The sequence below is a fragment of the Sorex araneus genome, chromosome 3 (genome assembly GCF_027595985.1).
Source record: "Sorex araneus isolate mSorAra2 chromosome 3, mSorAra2.pri, whole genome shotgun sequence".
NCBI lineage: Eukaryota > Metazoa > Chordata > Mammalia > Eulipotyphla > Soricidae > Sorex > Sorex araneus.
In genome coordinates, this window is record NC_073304.1 from 125,764,669 (window position 1) to 125,790,232 (window position 25,564).

General features: G+C 45.0%; 1 protein-coding gene across 3 annotated transcripts in view; it reads left to right on the top strand.

Moving 5' to 3' along the window:
• SHLD1 (shieldin complex subunit 1) overlaps positions 1–25,340 on the top strand; it is a 98,662-nt gene extending 73,322 nt beyond the window's left edge. For 2 of the 3 annotated variants that reach the window (XM_004610983.2, XM_055133930.1), the window contains one exon: positions 19,092–25,340. In XM_004610983.2, coding sequence (XP_004611040.2) covers positions 19,092–19,531 — 440 coding nt within the window. In that variant the 3' untranslated portion in view covers positions 19,532–25,340. The remainder of the gene's footprint in view (positions 1–19,091) is intronic. The other variant, XR_008629386.1, reaches the window with a different exon arrangement.
• Positions 25,341–25,564: the final 224 nt, after the last annotated feature.

Here is a 25,564-nt window from a genome sequence, read left to right on the forward strand (position 1 = left end):
CACAGATGGTGTTTAAAGTCAGGTCTGAGTCACTCTGAAATCACAGAAATTCAAGGAGAGGGACTTGGCAACCCTCCAGCAAGTTATGTGACCTTCTTGTCTCTCAATAACCACTTGGTGTCTAGCTCATAAATGGCTGTTCTCTCTAAAATAGCATCGTACAGGAAATTGCTGAATGAATGATTCAAGGAAATTGGTTTGATGCCTTGGCCTGTCAACAGAGAGTTGACTTTCATTCTCTCAAAGGGATTTTTAGTTGTGCGTAGCCCCCCTACCCAGCATGGTACTCTTCCCTCGGTCCCCGTGCTATAGGTTCCTGCTGTAGCCCTGTTTCCAAAAATAACGGCATAAAGGCTAAATATAACTTCCAAAGCAGGGCCACAAGATGCTCAGCTTCTAAATGCAGTCATGTTTGAGGTAGAAGCTATTTCTGTGTCATTTTTTTTCCATGTTGCCTTAGCAACTGGGTTTTTTTGTTTGTTTCTGTTTGTTTTTTTTCTGGGGATTGAACTCCAAGCCTCACATATGTAAGACTGGAGCTTTCTCACAGATGCACATGCCTGCCCTCTGCTCCTTTTTGTAAAAGAAAGCTTTTCTAAATTTTCTTCAATCATATAAACTACTTCTTCTTATTATTTTTTAAAATTTGTTTGCTCTGGGGACATACCTAGTGATTCTCAGGGCTTACTCCTGACTCTGCACTCAGGAACCATTCCTGGTAGGGGACCCTATGGGGTGCCACTATACTATCTTTCTAGCCCTCTGCTTCCTTTGATTTAACTTAGACATACAATAGACTTATAAATAGTTTCAAGTTTCTCGTGGTTTGATTAAGTGGTAGGTTTTTTTCTTTTTCAGAATTTTCACAAGGTTACACAGGGATCAACCGTTTCTCATAACTGTTAGCCTGCCCTGATTTTTCAAAATCTGATGTCAAATACTGTAAAGAATGATTCAGATTCATTTTTATAAAATATCACTAGTATTTTAATATATGGAGTTTTAGTTCTCTGATATGAGGGAGGTCTGTGTGCCAGTTGTTTCAGGGGCCTGAGAGATAGTACAGTTGCAAGCGGCTGACCCAGCACCCCAGCAGAGCCAGGAGTGATCCCTGAGCACAGAGCCAGGACTAAGCCCTGAGAAAAGGGCTGAATTGTGAGGAAGTAAAGAAAGGGAGGGAGGGAGGGAGGGAGGGAGGGAGGGAGTATGGATGCAAGGAAGGAAGGAAGGAAGGAAGAAAGAAGGAAGGAAGGAAGGAAGGAAGGAAGGAAGGAAGGAAGGAAGGAAGGAAGGAAGGAAGGAAGGAAGGAAGGAAGGAGGGAGGGAGGGAGGGAGGGAAGCAGGGAAGGAAGGAGGGAAGGAGGGTGGGAAGGAGGGCGGGAAGGAGGGAGGGAAGGAAGGAAGGAAGGAAGGAAGGAAGGAAGGAAGGAAGGAAGGAAGGAAGGAAGGAAGGAGGGAGGGAGGGAAGGAAGGAAGGAAGGAAGGAAGGAAGGAAGGAAGGAAGGAAGGAAGGAAGGAAGGAAGGAAGGAAGGAAGGAGGGAGGGAGGGAGGGAGGGAGGGAGGAAGGGAGGGAGGGAGGGAGGGAAGCAGGGAAGAAAGGAGGGAAGGAGGGTGGGAAGGAGGGAAGAAAGGAGGGAAGGAGGGTGGGAAGGAGGGCGGGAAGGAAGGAAGGAAGGAAGGAAGGAAGGAAGGAAGGAAGGAAGGAAGGAAGGAAGGAAGGAAGGAAGGAAGGAAGGAGGGAGGGAGGGAGGGAGGGAGGGAAGCAGGGAAGGAAGGAGGGAAGGAAGGAAGGAGGAAGGAAGGAAGGAAGGAAGGAAGGAAGGAAGGAAGGAAGGAAGGAAGGAAGGAAGGAAGGAAGGAAGGAAGGAAGGAAGGAAGGAAGGAAGGAAGGAAGGAAGGAAGGAAGGAAGGAAGCTTTCCATAAACTGTGGCTGAGTGCCATTCTGTCAGGTCCCTGCTAGCTCCCTCTGTTCCAGCTCCAGGCCAGACCCATCCTTCCTAGCCCTGCTCCCATCTCACGGACTTGGCGTTGCCCTTTTCTGTCAGGATCCCACCTGCTTCCATCTTGCACATGCTTCCTTCCTCCCTGCATTTAGGTCTTCGTGTGAGCCACCTCAGAAAGGATTTTTTTCTGGACCTTCAAGACTAAAACAGCATCCACTGGCTCGCCACCAAGAATGAATACCAGCAGTTCAGTCCAGCCAGCTAGAACCTCACCCATGGCCAAAGTTTCTGATTGGCGTTTTAATTCCTAACCCTTCAGTTGAAAACTCACAGCCAGAAATTCCTAGAAAATTAAGAGAATCCTCCTTCACCAAACATAGAGTAATATATTAAGAGCTTGGAATACACATAGACAGTGATTGAGTGGAAGAAATCTGCAACAGCAACCACAGTAAGGGTGTAGAGGAAATCATCATAGGAATAATACTTGGCCTTTAGGATAGCAGCAAAGGGATATCCAGGTCAGCAGCTGTAGGGTGGGCCTGGAGGGCAAGCAGGCCACCTTGCAACAGGCAGGCAGCACTCGGCAGAAAGTCACCTTGGAGGGCTGGACAGTTGTCGGATTATCCTGTTCATTTGACATGTAAAATGATAGGTAGAATTCTACAGCAAGGCCCTTGAAGGGCATGATGGAGTCAGGGATACTTACAAAACAAAGGAAACCAATGCACAAAAAGAAATGACAGTTAACTATAGAAACAGTAATATGCAATAAAAGAAACACGTTGCATGTTGTTACATTTTACAGTGATTAGATCTACCTAATTAATAAGAAAGCCAAATACTGATTTTCTAAAAAAAAAAAAGTCCACTTAACCGTATTGAGAGGATAAGCAGCGGTAAGCTGAGGCCTGTCAGCACAAATAATGTCAGAAACTGATTGATTCTCATATTTGGCCAGGGAGAGTTAGCGTAAAAAGCTGGAGCACACACTTTGCATGTGGGAGCCCGGGGTTCAAACCCCGGGACCCTATGGTCACCTGAGAGCCTTCAGGAATGAGAGCCCCAAGCATAAAGCTGGAAGTTGTTTATGAGCATACCACCATGTGTGGTCCAACCGCCCCCCCCCACACACACCCCAGTTATCATTTATGATGGCATTATTGTGTGATATAAGAATTTTCAAAATGAAAGAGAATAACAAGTTGAAACGTAGACTGAGGAATGAGAAGCAGGAGGCAGGTGACTATTATTGTTCATTGTAAGACCTTTAGCCCAGGTCTAAAACTGACTTTTGAAAACTCTGAGTATATATTACTTTGCTAAATATAAAATTATGAATGAAAATTAGAAATTTTGAGCCACCCTTCTGCATCCTTGTCACTGATACAGTTCCGTGTACACGTAGTTAATATGAAATAGTCTGCCATGGAGCTAATGGTCTGACTGTCAGACTCATTTATTTAACCAAATCCATTTTTACTTGCACATGGTGTAATTAACTCAGACTTGCTTTGTTGGAAGTCACGCTGAAGACATTTATCATTTCCTTCCGCACCATGGAGACAGATTGGACTCTGGCTCATTTTGTTGAGACTGTGTGCTCATTAAAAATGGAATAGATGCATGCAATGTACAGCAAAGAGAAGAGAGTCAATAATATTGTATTAACTGTGCCCGGTGACAGATGGTAACTGGACTTATTATGGTGATCAATTAGCAATGTATACAAATGTCAAATCACCATGGTGTACACCTTAAGCTAGTATAATACAATAGGCCAATTATACTTCAATTTTTTAAAAATGGAAGTAGATATATGTGGGACTAAATTGAAATTTTCTATTGCTTTAGGTTTAATGATGTACCTTTGCCATGTTCTTAATCTTCAGCAAATATTTATCTTCCCAAAGTAACATTATTGCAATTTATAATCTGTGCTACAAATGAGGCATTTTCTCTTTCCCTTACCAGCAGAAGTATCTCTGTTCAAAATTATAGTCTTTTATTTACTTACTCATTTTGGTTTGGGGGCCACAGCCAGCTGTAGTCAGGGATTACTCTTTGCTCTGAACTCAGGAATCATCACTCTTGGCTGAACTCAGGGGTCCATACTTTGTCAGGAATTGAACATGGGTCTGTTGCATGCAAGGCAGCACCTTATCTCTTGGGCCCTCTAAATTAGGCTTTAAAAAAAAAAACAACAACAACGGACATATTGTTTTTTGTGGGCAACTGTCAACATTTCCACCCTATGATTTTGAGTGGAGCCCTCTTAATTTTTCTACTGTGCTTATTGATATATTTGTTTGGACACATTTTAACTTTCTTTTCATTTTATTTATTTATTTGGTTTGGGGGCCACACTTGGCAGTGCTCAGGGCTTACTCCTGGCTTTGCATTCAGGGATCACGCCTGCCATCAGCGGACAATATGAGGCACCGGAGATGGAATCCAGGTCGTCCACGTGCAAGGCAAACACCGTGCCTGCTGTGCTATCTCTCTGATTCTTGTTTTAATTTTTTGTTTCATTTCCTCCCTATCTGTCTCTTTGTACTAAAGTCTGAGCAGTACCCTCAAATCTGATCTGTTTCCTAATTCAGTTTCCATTAATATCTTATCTTCTACCTTACTTATCTCTCATCAACAAGTACAAATATCTGTTATTATTATTCCACTTTTATTTTTTTCTTTTTTGTTTTTCTTTCTCATTCTAATTTCCCCCACGTGTGAGAAATGTACTCTCAAAGAAAGTACATTTCCTTGTTGTCATTTCTTATACCTTAGGTGAACTTTCTATTACCTATCTCATTTCTTTAATCTCGTCTTTTTATTTCCTCTGTATTCTGCACTCATTGATTCTAATAGCTCTCTGAGTCTTATTCTGGTACTGGTTCTTTTTGTTTATTCCCTCCCAGGAAGTGGGCATTCTGGTGATGGGTGTGGTGTTTGAATAATATATATATTAAAAGTATAATTAACAGTGATGTAAATCACAGCATCTCAATAATAAAGTTCCAGTTTGGTTTGTTAGCATTGTTTTTACAGTGACTCTTACTCAGGGAGATCTCATGGGGAGGGTTTTTAGAGACTTTCATTGAGAGTACATTTCTCACACGTGGGGGAAAGAAAAGGAAGGCTCGTATTTCCCTCCTTTCAACCCAGAAAGGAGGAATCAACCTGGAATCACATGAAACTAAATATGTTATGTGGAGGTTTCCAAACCACAAAAATCACCCCCATGCAGACCAGAAACATGTTTGAGGTCTGGCTCGTATATCTCTCATGGCAATTTTTTTTTTTTAAATTTCCAGGGACAAACCTAAGACAAATCCGTTTCCTTTCTTTGGCCTTTTGCAAGGCATTTCCCTGTCGGTGTGTCTGGCGGCGTTTAGGTGGCAGTCTCTTCTAGCCTCCGGCTGCTGTCAGCGCCTAGCTCTTGTGTCTTGAACACTGTAGCCAAGAAAGCTGACGAGCCGGATCCAGACAAGGTGCAGGACTCTACCTCCGCAGTGCTGCTCAATTTACTTTGGTCTCAAAGGACTTCCTTCCTTTATCCCAGCTTAGCCATGCATTTTAAAAGATCCATTTAAATTTTTTTTTTTAACCCAGCGGTTTCAAATGTTTGATTACAGGGAGGATTTTGCATGTCCCTATAGAAGTGAAAATTCAGTTCCTTCTTTGCAGGCATTTTTAGCTCTTCACTATCTCTATGAAAAACATTCCCAGCACAAATATATACTAACCCCTCACCCGCCCACCCCTCTGTCCCGGGGTTTCCTGTTTGCTGTCATTCAGTCAAGCCTGCTTTCACATCTTTTGGGCCTTTACTGCACGTATTGGACTATAAGGATAGCACAGCAGGTAGGGCATTTGCCTTGCACGCGGCCGAGCCAGGTTCGATTCCTTTGTCCCTCTCAGAGAGCCCGGCAAGCTACCGAGAGTATCCCACCTGCACGGCAGAGCCTGGCAAGCTCCCCGTGGCGTATTCGATATGCCAAAAACAGTAACAACAAGTCTCACAATGGAGATGTTACTAGTGCCCGCTCCAGCAAATCGATGCACAGTGGCCTACAGTGCTGCAGTGCTGCTGCATGTATTATATTAAGCTGTTTGAAATGTTTGTCTGTGGCTTTTAAGCACTTTCAAGTGATTTGTTCCTGCGGCCAGGGGGATAGTACAGCAGTTAATCTTGCTGCTGCTGCCTTCTTGGGTCTAATCCCCAACATCCCTTTATTTCCCCCAGGCACCATGGGTAATAATCCCTGAGTGCAGAACAAGGAGTAACCTTTGGGCAACACTCCATGTGACCCCAAACGAAAACACACCAAAAAAAAAAAAATCAAGTGATTTGCTCCAGAAGAGAAAGCTGAAAAGTTTGTCTTTCAGGACCCGAGTGGATAGGGCAGTTACCTTACATGTGGCCAACCCAGGGTCCCAAGCCCTGCCAGGAGTAATCCCTGAGCACCGGCGGGCCAGGAATTTAAAAAGAATTTTGAAATCTCAAAAGCTTGGGCTTTCTTCAGATTCAATTGTCAGTGGAGGAAGATGGGTAGGGTGCAGGATGAAGGAAAGAGGTTGAGAGCCTGTCTCTTTGTTTTTCCTCTTCTCTTCTTGCCTTTTTATTTTATTTTAGTGATGCAGGATTGGAGCGATAGCACTGCAGGTAGGGCATGCCTTGCATGCGGCTGACCAGTGTTCAATTCCTCCATCCCTCTTGGAGAGCCCGGCAAGCTACCGAGAGTATCCCACCTGCACGGCAGAGCCTGGCAAGCTCCCTGTGGCATATTCGATATGCCAAAAACAATAGCAACAAGTCTCACAATGAAGACATTACTGGTGCCCGCTCCAGCAAATCGATGAACAATGGGATGACAGTGCGACAGTTTAGTGATGCAAGTAGTTTCAAAAGAGAACTTGGGTTTCTCTGGAGTAGAAGAAGCAGAGGAGAGAAATGCATATACAAGGGAGAACATAGGCTTGAAAGGACTAATTGCTTTTTGAAAATTTCACCCAGCACGCCCTGCCATTCTGACTCAGCAGGCCAGCAGTAATATTCTTGGCCTTATTTCCCAGGTCACTGCAGCCTGGTTCTCCTTCTTGGCATATTCCTTCACCTGAGCTTTCCCCTGCAGCTCTTCTTGGCTTCTACTCTCTACCAGCTCTTCAAAACCAGCCCTGCCATCAGGCTCCCTGAGGGTGAGTCACTTCGGTCCCACCCACACTCTGATGCTGGCCCCCACAGGGGCTGCACTCGGGGACAGCTGGAGGGTTCCACCCGCCTGGGCTTCTAAGTTTCGCCCTCCCACGCACACACCAGGGCCCCTGCTGTTCTCTCCCACGTGGGCATGGTTTACTTTGCAGAGCTGTGCACTTGGGACCTCTGCGCAGTCCTCGTCCCACTGCTGGGAGATAGGTGATGTTCGGATGATTCATCCCATCGCTTCTGATGCCAGGACGGGGGCCAGGACTGTTTGTGAAGCTGATGTTCTCACCTGTTAAAACCGAGAGCTTGTCCATCCGTCTGCCCTTACCTTAAGCTATGCCTCTCTCACTGCCAAACTACATATGCAGCAACACCAACAGTCCACTTTCTGAAATCCCAGATGTTAGGCGATGCATGCCTTGATGCTACCACATGACAACTCCACCGTTGGTACTACTCTTGTTGGAAGGAACCTTGTATTTATAGGCAAGACCTTGTGCTGCTCAATCATTTCCTTCTTACAGTCCTAAAAGAGGGAAGAGGTATTATTATCCATCCCCCATTATGCACATGGGCCCTGGGATCTTTGAAGATGTTAGGTAACTTGTCATCGGTCACAGGGTCATGAGTAGGACATAACTTAAGCCCTCAGCCTCCAAAGTCCATGCTTCCGAGCATCTCACCTGTCAGGACAGAAACATTGATGTTTTTGATGAGTATGAGCTTCTAACCGGAGGCCAGAAGTCAAATGCACCTTGCTCCATCCTTCAGAATAACTTATTTGGAATTAGAAGCACATGAAAGCCGCGCTGCCATTGTTCAAATTGGATTAGGGATTCCTTGAAAGCACGGTATCTGCTTTCAGAAGTTCGTGAAACCTAAGAAAAGAAGTTCCTCTTGGAGATACACTTTTAATTTCTACCCCGTGCCATCTTGCCCAGCTTCCTGGCCCTATGATTGATCAGTTTTCACTTCTTAAGTCTCTTGACAGTTTGCCAAAAGGTATTCTGTCCTCTGAGGTTGGAGATTTGTCACCAGTGAGGACGTTCAGAGGAAGTTTCGAGAAGGAGTAAAGGCATTCCCTAAGCGGGCCCACCAGCGTTCTCAGTAATGTCAGCATTTAAAAGAAACAAGAGCTGGAGGGGACAAGAGAGCTCAGTGGGCAGAATCCATGCCTTGCATGCAGGGCATCCCCCATGCAGTCCAATCCCCAGCACCAGTGGTTCCTGAGCACCCCCTCGAGTAACCCCTCAGCACTGAGCCAGGAGTAACTCCTAGGCATTACCAGGTCTGACCTCTCCCAAACTTTTTTGCTTGGGGGCCACGCCCAGCAGTGCTCAGCGCTAACTCCTGGCTGTGCACTCAGGGATCACTCCTGGCGGGCTCAGGGGACCAGATGTGGTGCCTAGACTAGAACATAGGTCAACTGTGTGCAAGGCAAGCAGGAGGCCCAGGTTTGAGTCTGGCACTACGTGGTCCCCCTAACAGCACCTGGGCGCAGCCCTTGAGAACTACCTAGAGTGGCCCCTGAGCACGTCTGGGAATGACCCAGGTATGAAACAATCACAAATAGAAGAAAAAGATCTTGGTCCCCGAGGATTACTCTGAAGGGGGAGTGATATTTTTTATTCAGATTTATTTGTGTACAATTCAATTATGACACAGACTTCTGTTCAACCTTGAGTGGATACAAAGTGAAATCTGTCTTACCCAGATATACACATCATAGAAAATCTGGTGTCAAGAGAAACGTCAGACTTCTCTGGCTATTCTAGTCGCAGAGAGTGTCACTGGTGATGTCAGTGCTGGAAGCAGCTCTGTTTTGATCGCTAGCTTGTTCCGTTCCTCCTTCGTTTGGTCTTAGAATTCGGAAATATCGACTGGTAGATTGGGACAGACTATGAGTCAGCCCCACTCCTCTGCAAGGGGAAAAGGATCGGGCTGCTGTTTCTCCAGCAAAGAGGAATGATGTCCCTGTTGGTTATGTTTCTGGCAGCCTGGAAAGCATCATTTGTAAAGCACTGTATTCTTTCTTACAGTTAAGGTTAAAGCTTCAAGCATCCTCTTAATTAGCTGCTCACATTTACTTAACTCTGCTGAAGTAAACAGTCAAATTCAAAATAGCCACGTTGCCATAGCAACCTAGATCCAACTCATTTGCTTTTCCTTTCCGCTCACAAGTGTTCCTGATGCTCTATGCCAGGACGGAAAGTGAGTCTTCTGAAACTTTCCATGTGAAAATGTAATGTGGAAAGCCACTGGGGGTAAAAACAACATAACCAATAATAATGATGATGATGATGATAATAATAATAATAATAATAGCACTGCACTAAAATAAATAAAATAAAGCAATGCTTTCTGTGTTAAAGTGAAGCTCCCCATTCCAAATGACTCCTGAACGAGCTTGTGTCTTGGTTCCCCATCTGACAGTCTCCTTGCCACTAAAGCTCGGCAAAATGGTACCCGGAAAAGTGGAGACACCAAAGGGTGCTGCTTCCATTTCCAGCTTTAACTCTCAGGTCCTCGGGTTCTCATGCAGAGAGTAAGTCAAGTGAGTCAGCCACTTAGTTCTGCAAGGTTTTTCAAGGGGCCAGATTCTGATCCTTGAATTTGACTACGACTTAGTAGCTAATTTGGGGGGGATTGGGTTGTAGTTTGTTGGTAGTGGTGATTTGTTTGTTTGGGGTTGGCTTTTTTTGTTGTTTTTTTGGGTTTTGGCTTTGGTTTTTTGGACCACACCAAGTGGTATTCAGGGTTTACTCCTGGTTCTTTGTTCAGGGGTCCCTCCTGGTGGGGTGCAGGCAACCATATGTGTTGAGGATCGAAGCATGGTTGGCTATGTGCAAGGCAAGTGCTCTGCCCCTTGTACTCAGGCCCACATCAAGTGGTTTTCAGTGACGCCTCAAGAGATAACCTCCATCTGAGTGTAAATACCTGAGCTGGTGAGCCTTTGCATGACCTCAGCGTCTAATTACTAAGCCTTTTTCAAAATCATCTGATAAATTTCACTTTACTTTCACTTAACTTTGATTACATTCAATATTTCAACAAAAAACTCGCTGTTATTGTTTGGAGTGAAATTTATCAGTTACGCAGGTGGGGTGGGGGCTGGGGAGGCAAGGGGGATGGGGGGAGGTATACTGTGGTTCTTGGTGGTGGAATATGTGCACTGGTGAAGGGATGGGTGTTCAAGCATTGTATAACTGAGACTTAAACCTGAAAGCTTTGTAACTTTCCACATGGTGATTCAATTAAAAAAAAATCATCAGGGAGGCCCTCCAGCAGTAACCATATGGAGAGCATCTTTTTGTTTGTTTTCATTCTGGGGGCCACACCCAAAATGCTCAGGTAATCACTCCTGGCCATGGAGACCATATATTTTCTTCACCTGGTTCCATTCTAAAGATCGTCAAAAAGAGACACACCCAGTAGAAAAATGGTAAGGACTCTTATCAGTCCAGGATTCCATTTCTCAACTGGGGTTCATATGCCCCAGGATATTGAGGGAGGTCATGGCATTAGGACTAGGGGACCAAACTGTAATCTGAGGTAGGGGCACCAGAAGTAAATGAAACCTAAGCATCCATAAAAGGGTGAGAAACTCTGAGATGGAATCACAGACAGCCAGTGTGTATATAAGAAGCAGAGCAGCCCTAGGAGCAATCCAGAATCACGACCCGATACGAAACATTTGGAGCATCTTCCAGTATGAGAGTTTGGCAAAGCTGCAGAGAAACAGGAAAATGCAGAGGCCGTGGGTAGGAGTCCAACGCTTCCACCACTTCAGAGAACGATTTGGCAATACTGTGGGAAACTGCAAACGTTCTGACTCAGCAATTCATCTTCTAAACGTATTTCCAGAAAAAAAAATCTTACACCAGCACACAGGGGCTATTTACTGGGGGATGATTTTGATCAGGAAAAATTACACACAACCTAATGTCCATCAACCAGAGAGAATAGGAGGCCAGAGTGATAGTACAGCAGGGTTAGGAGATTTTCCTTGCATACAGCTGATCTGGGTTCGATCCCCAGCATCCCATATAGTCCCCAGGACACAGCCAGGAGTGATTACTGAGCACAATGCCAAGAGTAAACCCTGAGTACTGCCAGGTGTGGCCCAGAAAACAAAACAAACCGAAAAACCCAAATAGGTAATGGGGGCTAAAGGGATCGTACAGTGGGTAAGGCAATTGCCTTGTTGTATGTACCCGACCAGAGTTTGAGGTTACACCAGGAGTAGTGCCTGAGAACAGAGCCAGGAGTGAGCCCTGTGCATTGTCAGGTGTGGTCCAACCCCTTTCCCCCACCATGCCCCCTCGCCTCACGTCCCCTTGCACCCCCTGCCATGCAATAACAGAAAACCATGCAATAGAACAGAATTTGTACTTCCTATAACAGAGTAACAGGGAGCAGATTCATACCTATCAATAATGATTTGAAATTTAAAACCATCCAGTTAGTGAAATGAGACAAAACTGTAGATTAGAAATAAAAAGGATTAAAATTAATCCACTGTTCACAAAGTGGCACTCTGTATATCTTATACATGCATCTGTATATAAAAGTGGACTCAGAAGTACATGTCTGTGTAAAAGTTCTTTAAAATTTAGATAATGTGGTTTGCAATAGCTTCCATAATATTAGTTGGGGAGGTGGATTTGGGGACCCAGTGGTGCTTAGAGATCACTTGTACCAGGATCAGGGGACCACATGGAGAGATAGATTTGCCCAGGTGCAAGGCCAGCACCTTACCCACTGCACTATCTCTCCAGCCCCCTCCTTGTGACTGTTTTATACTTGCCATGCCACTTTGCACTCCAAGAAGTGAAGAATCAGCATTCACTGAAATGCTGAAGTCTTCATTAGTCTTGAAGCAAATTTGATGATATAGTAATTGTCTATACGGAATGTTGTGAGCATGGATAATAGAGTTCATTCCCTCCAGTCTTCAGAACATTTTAATTTCTTTAGAAAAAAAATGCCCAAGGGAGGGTACAATAACTGGCAAATCAGACAGTGGAGACTGGCTGTGTTCACTGCTCTGGCCCCTAATTTTAGAGCTATTCAGCAATTGCACACGTCTTTGCTTTTTCCCCCTAGCATTTCGCTTATTTCTCAGCAGGTGCTTTTTAAAAGGACCCTGGCCACTGCCTGTGGCTTCTGTTCATCATCTAGAGGATGGTGACAGCATCTGCCACCTCCTCTTGGGGCAGTTCATCCAGTTTTAGCTTTCAGATGTAAACAAGCACAGACAAGGGGCTAGTTTCCAGAGCACCTGACCAGCCCACCCATCCTTTTGAAGTGTTGTACATAGATTAATGATCCTGATGCACGCCTGCCCCTGCACTCAGGGATAAAAGCCTCTTTGTGTGTGGCTTTTATCCTTTAGAGGAACTGTGGCATGTTGTACATCTACAAACCAGTAGGGTTGCCAGCAAACAAAAGGAGGCTTAAGCTTCTTGATTTTTATTTTATCATTTGTTGTCTGTTTTTAATAAGTTAGGAAATCAGGTGTCTTCGGACCCAGCATTTGATGATATTACCCAGCAGGAGAGTCAGTGTAAGCCAGAAGGAATCTGAGTTGCCTGTGGGGTGGAGAGAATGGAGGCCCTTTACTTGTCCTTACCAAGAAAAAATGTCAGTTGTGAAAAGGAGAGGGGAAAAAAGGGTAATTGCTTTGCAGCAGATTAGAAGGCTTAGGTATCTTGTTATTTAAACCATACACTGGGGTTGTTTTAGGCATCCCAAACTCAGGCCCCTGGGATATGCAGGTGTGTGGTGGAGACCTCTCACCACTGACCCAGTCACATCTGCTCCACTCCTTTGTTGCACGTGTCCAGGTGGTAGATAACACACCCAGAGCACTTTGGAGAATGAGAGAGTGCTATGAGGAATTAATTCAGATACCAGCCATCACCAGGGGTATACTGAACTCACAGTCATGCCATTAACTGCAGGGAATTAGGGTGCCACCCTAGTTGTGCAACTGTACACCCAAGTTTTTTGCCACCTAACTCAGCCTTTCTTCTATTGGAAGAATAACCAGCCCCTACTTGACTGCCCCCCTACTTCTCTCCAAACCTCTGTACTGAAAGAGCTTTTTGCCTCCCTCATCTCCAAAGATGCGGGCTTGGCATTTCTGTTTGGTTTTTTGTTTTTGTTTTTTTGTTTGTTTGGGGTTTTTTGGCCTTTTGGGCCACACCCAGCGATGCTGCTCAGGGGTTTCTCCTGGCTCTGCACTCAGGAATTATTCCTGGCGGTGCTTGGGGGACTAGATGTGATGCTGGGGATTAAACCGGGGTTGGCCGCATCACTAATCATGTCAGCAAGACAAACACTCTACCCGCTGTACTGTCGCTCTCCCCCAACCGCCCCCTGCATTTCTGACCTGGCCCAGCTCTGCTTGGGTTTGCCTCCTGCATCTGGACCATCCATCACTCGGCCTAATCCTGTGCTTCACCTGGTAGGTGGTCTGTAATTCCTGAGTTGGAAGCTAAATATAACAGGGTCCCCTCCGAAGGCTCAACCTCAAATCCTGGCAGGAGTGGTCCCCAGGGACAGCTGGCAGCAACACGACCACAGACACTGACCCACCACGTGTGGCCACCGGTTGCTTCTCTAACCACGGTGGCACATGCCTGTCCAGTCATCATCCTCCTTCTGATCTGCACGGCCCTGAATAGTAACCACCAGGAAAGTAACTGGGGCCAAAACTGTCTTAAGTCTGTTAAATCTCTTTAAGCGACAATGCTTGAACCGGCTTTTTCCATTGGAATTAGAATATGCGTCATACAGAGAGTAGTTTGCAACTGCCCACCCACAGCTGCAAAGAAGTTGGAAACCACCAACATAGATCAGCTTAAATTTCTAGTTTAGAACCATAAAGGAACTTAATTTTAATTATATATTTTGTTTAACACAGTCTACACAACATTATCATTTTGATGTACAATTAGTAGTCAGAAAGTATTAATGAAACATATTATATTTCTTTCATACCGAGTCTTTAAAGTCCGATATCATTTCATGCCTAGATGCCCATTAGACTCATTTCCATTCCTCCCATGGCCAGTGGCTGTATTGTTGTATCACTGCATGTTTAGGTTGCTCAAATCACTTTCACTCTGTGGAATTTTCTGTTGTCTATGTTACTGTAAAGCCTTTGTTTTTCAGTTGTTCTCTAATCATGTCAGTTTTTGAGAAACTATCCCAGAATAGTGGTATATTGGAAGTAGCCAGGGGCTTGACTGTCCATACCTTGAGAAGTGTGTTTGGGGGCCCAGAGTGATAGTACAGTGAGTAGTGGGTAGGGCTTTTGTCTTGAGCGTGACCTACCCGGGTTCAGTCCCCAGCACCCCCTTTGGTACCCTGAGCACTGCCAGGAGTAACTCCTGAATGCAGAGCCAGGAATAATCACTGAGCATTGCCAGGTGTGATCCAAAAAGAAAAAAAAAAGAGTGGGAGGAGGAGGAAGAGGGTGTTCCCATCACTCATCTGCACAGAGCTCTGGATATTTAAACCTACCATTGGGCTGGAGCTGGAGCGATAGCACAGCGGGTAGGGCGTTTGCCTTGCATGCAGCCGACCTGGGTTTGATTCCTTCGCCCCTCTCAGAGAGCCCAGCAAGCTACCAAGAGTATCCCGCCCGCACGGCAGAACCTGGCAAGCTACCCATGGCATATTCAATATGCCAAAAACAGTAACAATGTCTCACAATGGAGATGTTACTGGTGCCCGCTTGAGCAAATTGATGAGCAGTGGGATGACAGTGATAGTAACAGTGACCATGTGATTAGGGACTGGAACGATAGCACAGCGGGTAGGGCATTTGCCTTGCATGCGGCCAACCTGGGCTTGATTCTTCATCCCTCTCAGAGAGCCCAGCAAGCTATGGAGACTGTCCCGCCTGCCCGGCAGAGCCTGGCAGGCTTGCTACCCATGGCATATTCTATATGCCAAAAACAATAACAAATCTCAAGTGGAGACGTTACTGGTTCCTGCTTAAGCAAATCGATGAACAATGGGACAACAGTGCTATAGTGCTACCATCTGATTAACTTTTTATTAAATATTCATCATAGGGGCCTGAGGAGCCGTACAGTGGGTAAGGCACTTGCCTTGCACATTACTGACCTGAGTTCAATCCCTGCCACTCTATTTGGTCCCCTGAGCACACCAGGAGTGGTACCTGAGCACAGAACTAGGAGTAAGTTCTGAACACAGCCAGATTTGGCCCAATGCCCCCCACCACCCCCAAAATAAAAAGGAATGAAGTGTGCAAATAAATGATAAGTGATGATCAGGCCTTAGCACCACCCCTCCACCTTGCCTTCTCATGCCCACAGGGGCATTTTCTGAGAGCCACATGGAACTCATGATTTCCAGCAGATAAGCCAGAGCCGTGGGGGTCCCAGGACTTCTCCATGCAGACTCCTTTCCTCTGAACAGCTAGCCAGTTCAGAGTACGAAGTCCATCTCCTTCAACCGAGCTGTGAGGAACTTAAGATGGAATGAAATATCTGGAAATGATAAGGATTTAGAATGGAGGAGATGGATTGCTGTTCAGCTAGCTAGTTCAGAGTACGCAGTTCATCTCCTCCATTCTAAATCCTTATCATTTCCAGATATTTCATTCCATCTTAAGTTCCTTGCAGCTCAAGTACAGCTTTGAAAGCACAGGCCGCTCTCCAGCCCTCACTCACAGTTGCTAGAGAAAGAAACTCTTACTAATGAGGCAGAGTGGGTGGCCATTGATGCTGATGCGTGAAGGAGACAGAATTCTAAATATCAAATCCATTTAGAGAAAGCTTGTTACAGTTGAAGGTGAATATGTTTCTCTGAGATAAAGCCCTGCTATGCATTTATCAACCTCCGGAGGAGCCCTGGGAGATTCTCTGGGAGAAATTCCATTAAACTTTTGGATTTCTAAAGGCTAATAATGACATTTCTCAGAACATAACCAGTGATTTCAAATGCTCCTTGCTAATGGAGTTTCTTGGATTACAAAACTCAAATTAGCATCTGTAATTCCTAAATATATATAAATATTCATAGCTTTATGTGAATCTGAGTCAACTGCGTGCAATCTATTTTCTCTTGTACCCTCCCCCGCATTTTTTTTTTGACAAATGGAAGCTCTTGGTGAGGTATTTGATCCTGAAAACACATGCAAAAGCGTTTCCATGTCCATCTCTGACTGCTTTTTCTCCTTGTCAATTCCTAGTGGCATTCTGTTCATGATAGAAAGCATAGTGAAGTCAAAAACAAGATTCCACAGAACGTAGGTCATACCAGCAGCATTGGGGCAGAGTTCTTGCTAAAGAAAATGTAAGTAAATAAGAGAACATCAAGGTCATGGTGCCAGGGAGAAGGGCATTGTGCAGGAATCAATAGCAAAGGTACCATGGGAGCTCAAGGTGAATCAATATATGTACTTCCTACTCATTCCAGAATCCATGCACTGAGCCTCACTCCTTGGGAAGGACTGGGGACAGGAGGTGCTGTTGACTGGAGAAAGATGGTTCCTGGGGGAGGGGAGGGTGTGTCTAGATATTGAGTAGTCAATCCCTGGATTCTCTCACTGAGGGACCACAAGGCCAGGAACACTGCCCTGTTCCTTAACCCCCTTACTAAATGTAACTTGCGCTTTCCAAGTCAGTGATACAAAAATGCCCCCAGTCTCCAGTCCCAGATATTATTGTCCCAGTTGAAATCCCCACAAACCTGGGCCATACCAAAAGTAAGGTGAGACAAGTATAAAATGTTTCTATACTCACTGAGCTAGCAGGTGTAGGGCATGTATGGAATTCACACTAGTAATTTACTAAAACTTTATAGCACAGTGGGGGGGGGAAGGAAAGATATTTTTTTTATTTAAAGTGTGTATTTTTTTAAAAAATAAAACTACTGCTTTAGGTAATATAACCATTTTTATCTGTGCTAATTATTTTAATCTGTGGGCATGAAAACTCTTTCATCTCTTCTATTTCCTTTGATTATATCTTGTTTTCCTCTATGCAGATATTTTGTTTCTCTGGTTAAATTTAGCCCCAGACATTTAGTTCCTTTTCATGTAATTATAAACTGGAAAACTCAGTGAATATGTACCACCACTCAGAAAATATATAGAGTATGTCCAGTATCTCAAATGCTCCTTTCTGTATTTTTTCCTACCTCAAAGATTATCACAACTCAGTACTATTTGCCTGTTTTTTATCTTCATAGAAAGGGATTCATGCACAGTAGATTTTTTGTGTCTCACATCTTCTTTATTGTATGGGAAATTCAGTTTTGTTATTACAAGTACTTGAACTTTATTCTGTCTCGCTTATGATTCAGTTACTTGAATCTATCACACTTTATTGCCTACGGATTTTTGGTTGTTTATGCTTTTTTTACAGTTTTTGTGAATAAAATTTCCAGGCATATCCCTGTAAAAATGAAGTATATATATTTTAAAGAATAACCTGGTAGCCATAGAAGGAATTCTGCAATCTGCAGGTTATTTATAAACATTTTTTTCTAATGCATAGTAATAGGACTGTTCTGTATTTCAAAGAACTAAGAGGTTCCTGTGTGAAGAATTAGAATTTTTTTTTGAAGTGAACAGACTTTATTTAGAGGCTTTTTGAGGGAAGGAGGAAGGGATAAGTGGAAGAGAGAATAGTAAGAGTAACGCACTCAAGAGAGAATGCGGGCTTCTCCAAGGGTGGAGAGAGCCCTTACATATATCCTAGCACGAGACATGAATGCATGAAAGTACACATCTCAAGAGGGGAGATGCGGGCGACACATGTGCTCGGCCACATAGTAGCAAGGGCTCAGGCAGCATATGCGCCAGCATTCATTTTTCAGCACCAAAAAATGAAAGTGTCCAGAGAGTTACAGAAAGTTAGAATAAGAGTTAGAATTTGGCTCCAGTTCCGATTCTTACTGCATTAATAAATCACATAGCTTATTTGGCACTTTTTTAAAAGTCACAAAGGTAGTCATGAAGAAATAGCATCTATGAACCGTATAAATGCTCAGAACTTTCTCCATTAGCAGTCCTCACTGTGTTTGTTTCAGATCCCTTAGCATCAGGCAAGATCTATCAACCCTTTCTTAAAATTATTTTTCTGCTGATAATACATAGTATAAGAATTGCCAGTGGGCCCAGGGAGATAATACAGGGCTAAGTGATTTTCCTAGTAAGCAGCTAACCCATGTTCAATTCTTAGCACTACACATGGTCCTCCAAGCCATTTCAGGGGAGTGATCCCTGAGCATCACCAGTATGACCAAACTACCTTTGCACACACATGCGCACACACACACACACACACGCACGCACAAATCCCAAAAAAAGTCTTAAGAAAAATAATGACTTAAGAAAAATAATTAATGGAAAAATACCAAAAAGTAATCATTAAAATATTTTAAGAACAAATTTATGATCATGTAATGGATATATGCTTTTGCCAATGTTTAAATAATAAGGATTTACTGTCAAGAACTGCTATATGGCTTAGCAGTAGAGAACTTTCCCTATGTGTGTGAAAAGAGAAGAAAAGGCAGAGGTCAGGAGGGGAGAGGGGCAGGAGAGGAGGGGAGAGGAGAGATCTAGGGCCAAGGCTAATAACTGGTTATTTCGGTTCGGGTTGTCTAAGGCTGCAGTGTCAAAATCCACAGACTGGGCAGCCTAACAGAAGCTTCTTTTCTCTTTGTTCTGGAGGCTGGAATGCCCAGAGCAGGATGGCAGCATCATCCAGTTCCAGTGGGAACTCACCCGGCTTGCAGGAAGTCACCCATCCTTGTGGCCTGACCAGCCTTTCCCTCAGTTCTGCGCACGGAGAGCAAGACGGCCGTTCAATTGACGAGACACCCTCTGCTCTTGGTTGCTTTCCAGTGTTTCAGAATACGTGTTCACCAACAGGACTCTGTTTTGTCTTGCAGACAGTAGCGACCGAAATGCCGCAAAAAATGATGCCTGGAGCTCTGAGAACTTCTGGCTTAATCCTCCAATGGACCAAGCTGAGACCAAGGCAGATGATGACGGTCTTCGGAAATCCCTGGATAGGTTCTATGAAATGTTTGACCCTCCGCAGCCGGCCCCTGGAAATCCACTCTCCGCATCTGTCTGCCAGTTCCTGACCCAGAAAATGCTGGCACTGAGGGATCAGGAAGGCCAGAGGTATAACCTCCGAAGGTTCCAGCTGGCCCGGGCCATCCTCAGCCAGGATGGCTGCTCCGTCTTACAGAGACACTCCAGGGACACCCGTTTCTACCCACTGGGGGAGGGGAGTGTATCTCTAGATGCTGAAAATCCCACCCCAGGGCTCTCGAAAGATATTCTTCATTTTCTCCTGCAGCAGAACGTGATGAAAGACGCGTGACGGTGTTGGTAGTGAGAGAAGGAGCCAGAGGGGAGGTGGGGCGACATCAGGGCCCGGGCTGGTGGTAGGGTCCTGCCAGAGAGCCTGTTCTAACTTTCAACCCTGTGTCCAGTCCCAGTGAGCCCAGCACGAGTCACTTCAACCACCACAGAGTGAGCACTGTTGGGGCTTCATAGCACCCCCTTCCGGCTTCATAGTCCCACCTCCCTCCCCATCCCCCTCTCTCTGATGGAAGGCTAGTGATAGACTGGCTGGAGGGTCCATTCCTCCCCTCTAGATGAGCCAACACAAGACTGGAAATTGACATGAAATTGCACCCTTGCATCGCCCTTGCCCTTTCCCTCTCTCCCTACCATTTACTGGGCTTTATTAAATTTCTCACACCCACATACTTGACTCCAAGTCTGCTTCTGGGCTAATCGGAGAGAGAACAGGCTTCCAGTTCCATAAGTTTTCTGGAGGATCCAAAACCGTGGTGCTGACTCAACTCTAAGAATTGTATCACATTGTAAACTGCAACCATGTGATTGAAAACATACATCCCAAAATAATGGAAAGGATTTGCATCCAGACCCCAAAAGAACATCGCATCTTAATTATATCCTTGCCTCTCTCCAACGCCAGAATCCCGTTCTGTAATACTAATTGGATGAGGCAGGAACATTTGGACCATCTAAAATAGCAGCTACAATGCACAAATTAAAAAATAAAGAAACCTCTCCCATCAGATTGCCAATGTGAAAGGTGAGAAGAAAACAAACGTATCCCCTTGCGGGGGACAGAGGGAGGCAGCACTCATTTAGGCTGTGCCAGGCTGAGGCAGTGCCAGTTCTCGGTGGAAGAGAGAAAGGAATCCTTTACCCAACCTCTCAGCTTCTCATTATTCTTGCCTCTGGTGTGCCTGCCTGCCATCAACCATCACCCTCAGAATGGTTGGCCCCACACCCCTGTACCAGCCTGGTTTCTGGCACCCCGAGCTCTCCACGCAGGCACTGGCCCAGAACAAGTGCTTCTGGCCACCCTGACCTGCCCTCCAGGCTGAGCTCTGATTTGCCTGGGAGTGCCTTAAAATAGCTTGTGCAAGCTCTGTACTGGCTGAGGCTTTGCTCCATGGGTCATGCCCAACCTCCCTGTGAGTCTCGGTTGGGAGAATGACATCACCCACACCACCCACTGCGCACTGTCATACTGTGATGGGAAAGCTGCTGCTTCCTGCCTGGCTCCTCCGACACATCACGCTGCTGACAGGGCCAGAGCACTTGTTTGGGGGAGCAGCCGGAGAAGCTGGAGGCACCAAGCAATTGATTTTGAGGAATTTTATGTGGCTTTTAGCTGACTTTAGATTTCATTCGCTTTCGAGAAATCACGTGATGCAAACAGCGCAGCCTAAAAGTGTGGGGCCCTGCCCAGGCGAGTCTCTTGGGGAGCCTTAGGTGGAGAAGGAAGCTGTTTTCAGGTCAGCAATTACCCACTCTGGCTTCTGGTTCTGGGGAATCGTGCTTTAAGTTGAAGTGCAGGGGGCAGGTACAGCGGGTTGGTCACTTGCCTTGCAGTGGCTGATTCATCTTCCATCCCCAGTATCCCATATGGTCCCCTGAGTGCTGCCAGGAGTGATCCCTGAGCTCAGAGCCAGGAGGAAGCCCTGAGTAATGCCAGGTGTCACCCCAAAACCAAAATAACCAAATAAACTTGAAGCACCACCGGAAAGAGATTAAATTAAATCATAGAAAGTAGGAAATAAGTAGGTCTGGGACAGACACAAGACTCCAATTGTCCTCTGACAGGCAGTCACCCCATCTGCCATCCGCATTCTTCTCTTCTTCATCTGCCTCCTGGGTATCAAAGAATTGAAAAGTTGGTGAAGAGCTGGAGTGAAAGTGAAGTGGGTAAGGCACTTGTCTTGCATGCAGCTGACCCTGGTTGATCTCTGGAATCCCATAGGATCATCTGAATCACTCAGAGTGATCCCTGAGTGCAGAGCCAGGAGTAAACCCTGAGCATTGCCAGGTGTGGCCCTCAAAGGGAAAAAAGTCAGTGAGACTTAGAATGGAAAAGCTACAATTGCATTTTAAACTCTCTACTTTCATTGTTCTTTTTTTTTAACTTTATAAATTTGAGGGTCATACCCAACAGTGCTCAGGAACTGCTCCTGAGTTGGGTGCTCAAAGACCATCAGTGCTGGGATCAAACCCAGGTCTCCGGCATACAGAGCATATGTTCACCCCTTTGAGCTGCCTCCCTAGTCCCTTCCCCTTTTATAAAAAAAAAAATTATAAAAGTAAAACAAATCAGCAGGTGTCCTTGAGGATAGACTGTTGTTTTTATTACTATTCTGTCACTGAAATGTTGGAGATTAGTTTCCATGGCTACCCATGGAAGGAAAGTGGATTATTTCCGTCTTTTTAAAGGACAAACAGCACAAACTACTCGAGTCTCCTTGCATGGAAGCCCCAGATTGTATTTGGCAGTGAAACGTCGTTATCAGTAATCGTGTGGTCTTTATTAATATCCTTGCCGAGAGCACTCAGCAAACAGCCGAGTCTGAAGCTAGAGATTTAGAAGTCTAAAAGCCAAAAAAGTCTTAAGGGTGAAAAAAAATGCATGGTGTGTGTTGGTTTGTATCTGCAAAAGTGCTAGTGACAGCTCAGGACAAGAGATTTGATTCCCTGTAATCTTGCTCCTTAATTAGATCTTCATGAGCTTCATGGGGGCATTTTTCCATTTATCTCTGCTCACCTTTCATAAAGACTAAGTAATAAGGACCTTGAGGCGCTGACCTTTGGCATTATGGTCCAATTCTACCCTGCAGATCACATCACCAACATCTTATTACCATCTGTGGGGCTCTGACTGGCCTGCCATACTATCTGTACCCCCTTTCAAAGGCCTTTCCAAGGGTGGCTTTGATTTCAGGTACATCAGGATTCATGGTTTTAAGTTTGTGTAAGTTGCTTGGTTCATCAGAGGACTCGGTCTTCTCCGGCCAGCTTCTGTTCCAAGAAGGAATGTGTTAAGTTGATTCAAATGATAGTCTCTTTGGGATAAATGATTCTCTTTCCAAATAGGCTAGTAGCCCAGAACCAGGTAACCCACTGGTCTTACCTCCCACTGCGTTTTCCTTAAAAACCTGACAGCTGTGCGTTGGAGACAGAGGTTTTAGCAGCAAACAAGGCATGAATTCTGCAAATCTACAAGACTGTCCACTGAGTGGATCACTCACAGGAGACATGTGGATTAGCACCTCTCTCCTTATTTTCTTCTCTGTCTTCTTCAGCTTTTGCAGCTTAATGCCAAGTGCCTTATCACGCTTTATTATTTTTTGGATTTTTTGGAGCCATAATTCACATGTATTCTAATATGAAAGTGTTCTGCTTGCTTTATTTATTTATTTATTTAGGCTTTTTGGGTCACACCTAGCAATGCTCAGAGGTTACTCCTGGCTCCGCACTCAGTAATTACTCCTGACGGTGCTCGGGGGACCATATGGGATACCAGAGATTGAACCCGGTCGGCCACATGCAAGGCAAATGCCCTACCCACTATACTATCCTTTGGCCGTTCTGGTTGCCTTTGCAATGCCCACTGAGGTTCTAAAAAGTATTTACTACATTGCCTCTAGAAGGTGTGTAGCCCATTTGGATGTAAGGTATGGATTTCTTCAATGCTTACTGAAAATTCAGGGCAGCAAAGATACAAAGCAAAACCCTGCCCTGACTTCCACATTTCCTCTGTTCTGTCTCATATCCTTTCCCACTTCCTCTTCTATCCCACCATGTATTTATGGATCTCCTTTATCTTAAAAAGAAAATGCTTGGGACTGGAGCAATAGCACAACGGGCAGGGCGTTTGCCTTGTACACAGCTGACCCAGGTTTGATTCCCAGCATCCCATACAGTCCCCCGAGCACTGCCAGTAGTAATTCCTGAGTGCATGATCCAGGAGTGACCCCTAAGCATCACCAGGTGTGACCCAAAAAGCAAAAAAAAAAAAAAAACCCAAAATGCACATGCTCATATACATATCCACATGCAATAAAACCTTCATTGAATCTGTCAGCTTCTGTCCACATCACTTCTTCCCTTCATGCCTATCTTCTGAATCAGGAACTAGAAAAGACACAAGATGCTAGAATTTGAAGGCAAGACGACATGAGATCTGTGAGCTTTATTTGGGACCAAATGACAACAGGCTGATGAGATAGTGACATTTCCGGAATCGAAGATGACCCTGCCCCCTCCAGCAAGGGAGACAGGGTTCATGCCCATCCATCCCGAGCCTGGTAGCCCACAGGCTATATTCTAGGCTTCCTTGCCAAGCTACCACTCCCTCTGGTGTTTTGTTACCTTTCCCACCCAACACAACTTAAAATCCTGCTTAGCTCTACTCCAGAGGCCCTTATGGTCGACTCGGGAGTGCACTTCAATAAACTCCTGTTTCTTCTCTGTCCGTCTGTATGTGCCTGGTGGGGTCTCAGAACTATCAAGATTCAGCTCTGCGACTGTGCATTGTGCATCCCAATGCATGTCTCTCTGGACTTGATTTACTTGCCTGCCAACTACAGATAACTGTTACATCTCAGAGCCTTTATGAGGCTCTTATGTGAGTGACTTCAGTATCAGTATAGGTGTAATGAAGTGTACCTGGAAACACTGGAAATTACCCCTGGTGGTACTTAGGGGACCATATGGGATGCTGGGATTTGAACCCGGTTTGGCCACGTGCAAGGCAAACGCCCCACCTGCTGTGCTATTGCTGCAGCCCCTCTTAGCCCTTTCCAATCTGGCCCCTGCTCCTCCACTTGCTCCTGCAATAAAGCACCTCTCCAGCATGACTGTCACTAACAGTTCCTGAACTTATTTGGCCTAATACACCTCTGTTTTAAGGCGGGAAAATAAAAACAACTAAGCACCCTGGAAATCTATCTCCTTTAAGTGAACAGAGAGAAAGTGTCCAGTTGTACCTGAGGGTACTACAACTCCCTCCCCTGGATTTTTCCGGGTAGTGGCATCACCCACTTCGAAAACATGGATCACCAGCGACCATCTCACCAGTTCCCAGCTGCAATAATCAAACAGTGAGGAGGGGTAGGGATAAACTGGGGCATAGTCACACGGATGGGTTCCCTGGCAGCTGTACAAAGTATGAGTATTTGCTCTGATGGAAATATCCAGCCAGTGCTGGGGCAGGTGGAGAAAGAAAGGACTCTCATTCACTGCCGGTGGGAACGCTGATTGATCCAGCCTTTTTGGAAAACAATATAGATGTTCCTCAAAAAACTAGAAGTTGAGCTTCCATCTGATCCAGCAGTACCACTCTGGAAATTATGCTCTAAAGGCCCAAAAACACAATACAGAAAAGTCATCTGCACTCCTATGTTAACGGCAGCACTATTCATAATAGCTGGAATCTGGAAACACCCCAAGTGCCTGAGAACAGATGATGGGCTAAAGAAATTATGGTACATCCACACAATGGAATACTATGCAACTGTTAGGAAAAAATGAAGTCATGAAATTCACTTATATATGGATGGATATGGAGAGTATCATGCTGAGTGAAATCAGAAGGAAAAAGACATAATTATTACACTCATTTTCAGGACATATATGGAGTGGATTCGGGAAACTGGTTTTCAGATTGAGTGCTATTGTGTGTATATATATACATACAAATATATATATATATATATAAACCCAGTAGGAAATATCTCCAAACTACAACCATCAGGCATGATAGCGATCAAAGTAAAGAGAAAAATGATAATGTGAGCTGAATTGCTGTTTCAGGATGGGGAGGAAAGGCGAATGGAAGCAAAACATAAATACTTCTGTGAAGCCTAAATTTATCTTTGGAGAGACAGAGAAGAAAAAGACCTTTTGCTGCCTCTAAGAACTGGGGGTGGGCAGGGGTGGGGGACAGGGAATAGATTCTTTGTGGTTAAGAAACAAACCAACACAGAAAAGCCAACATGAAATGTATGGGGCAGCCAGAGAGAGAAGAGTCACCTCTGACGAGGTCCAGGTCCCAACCTTG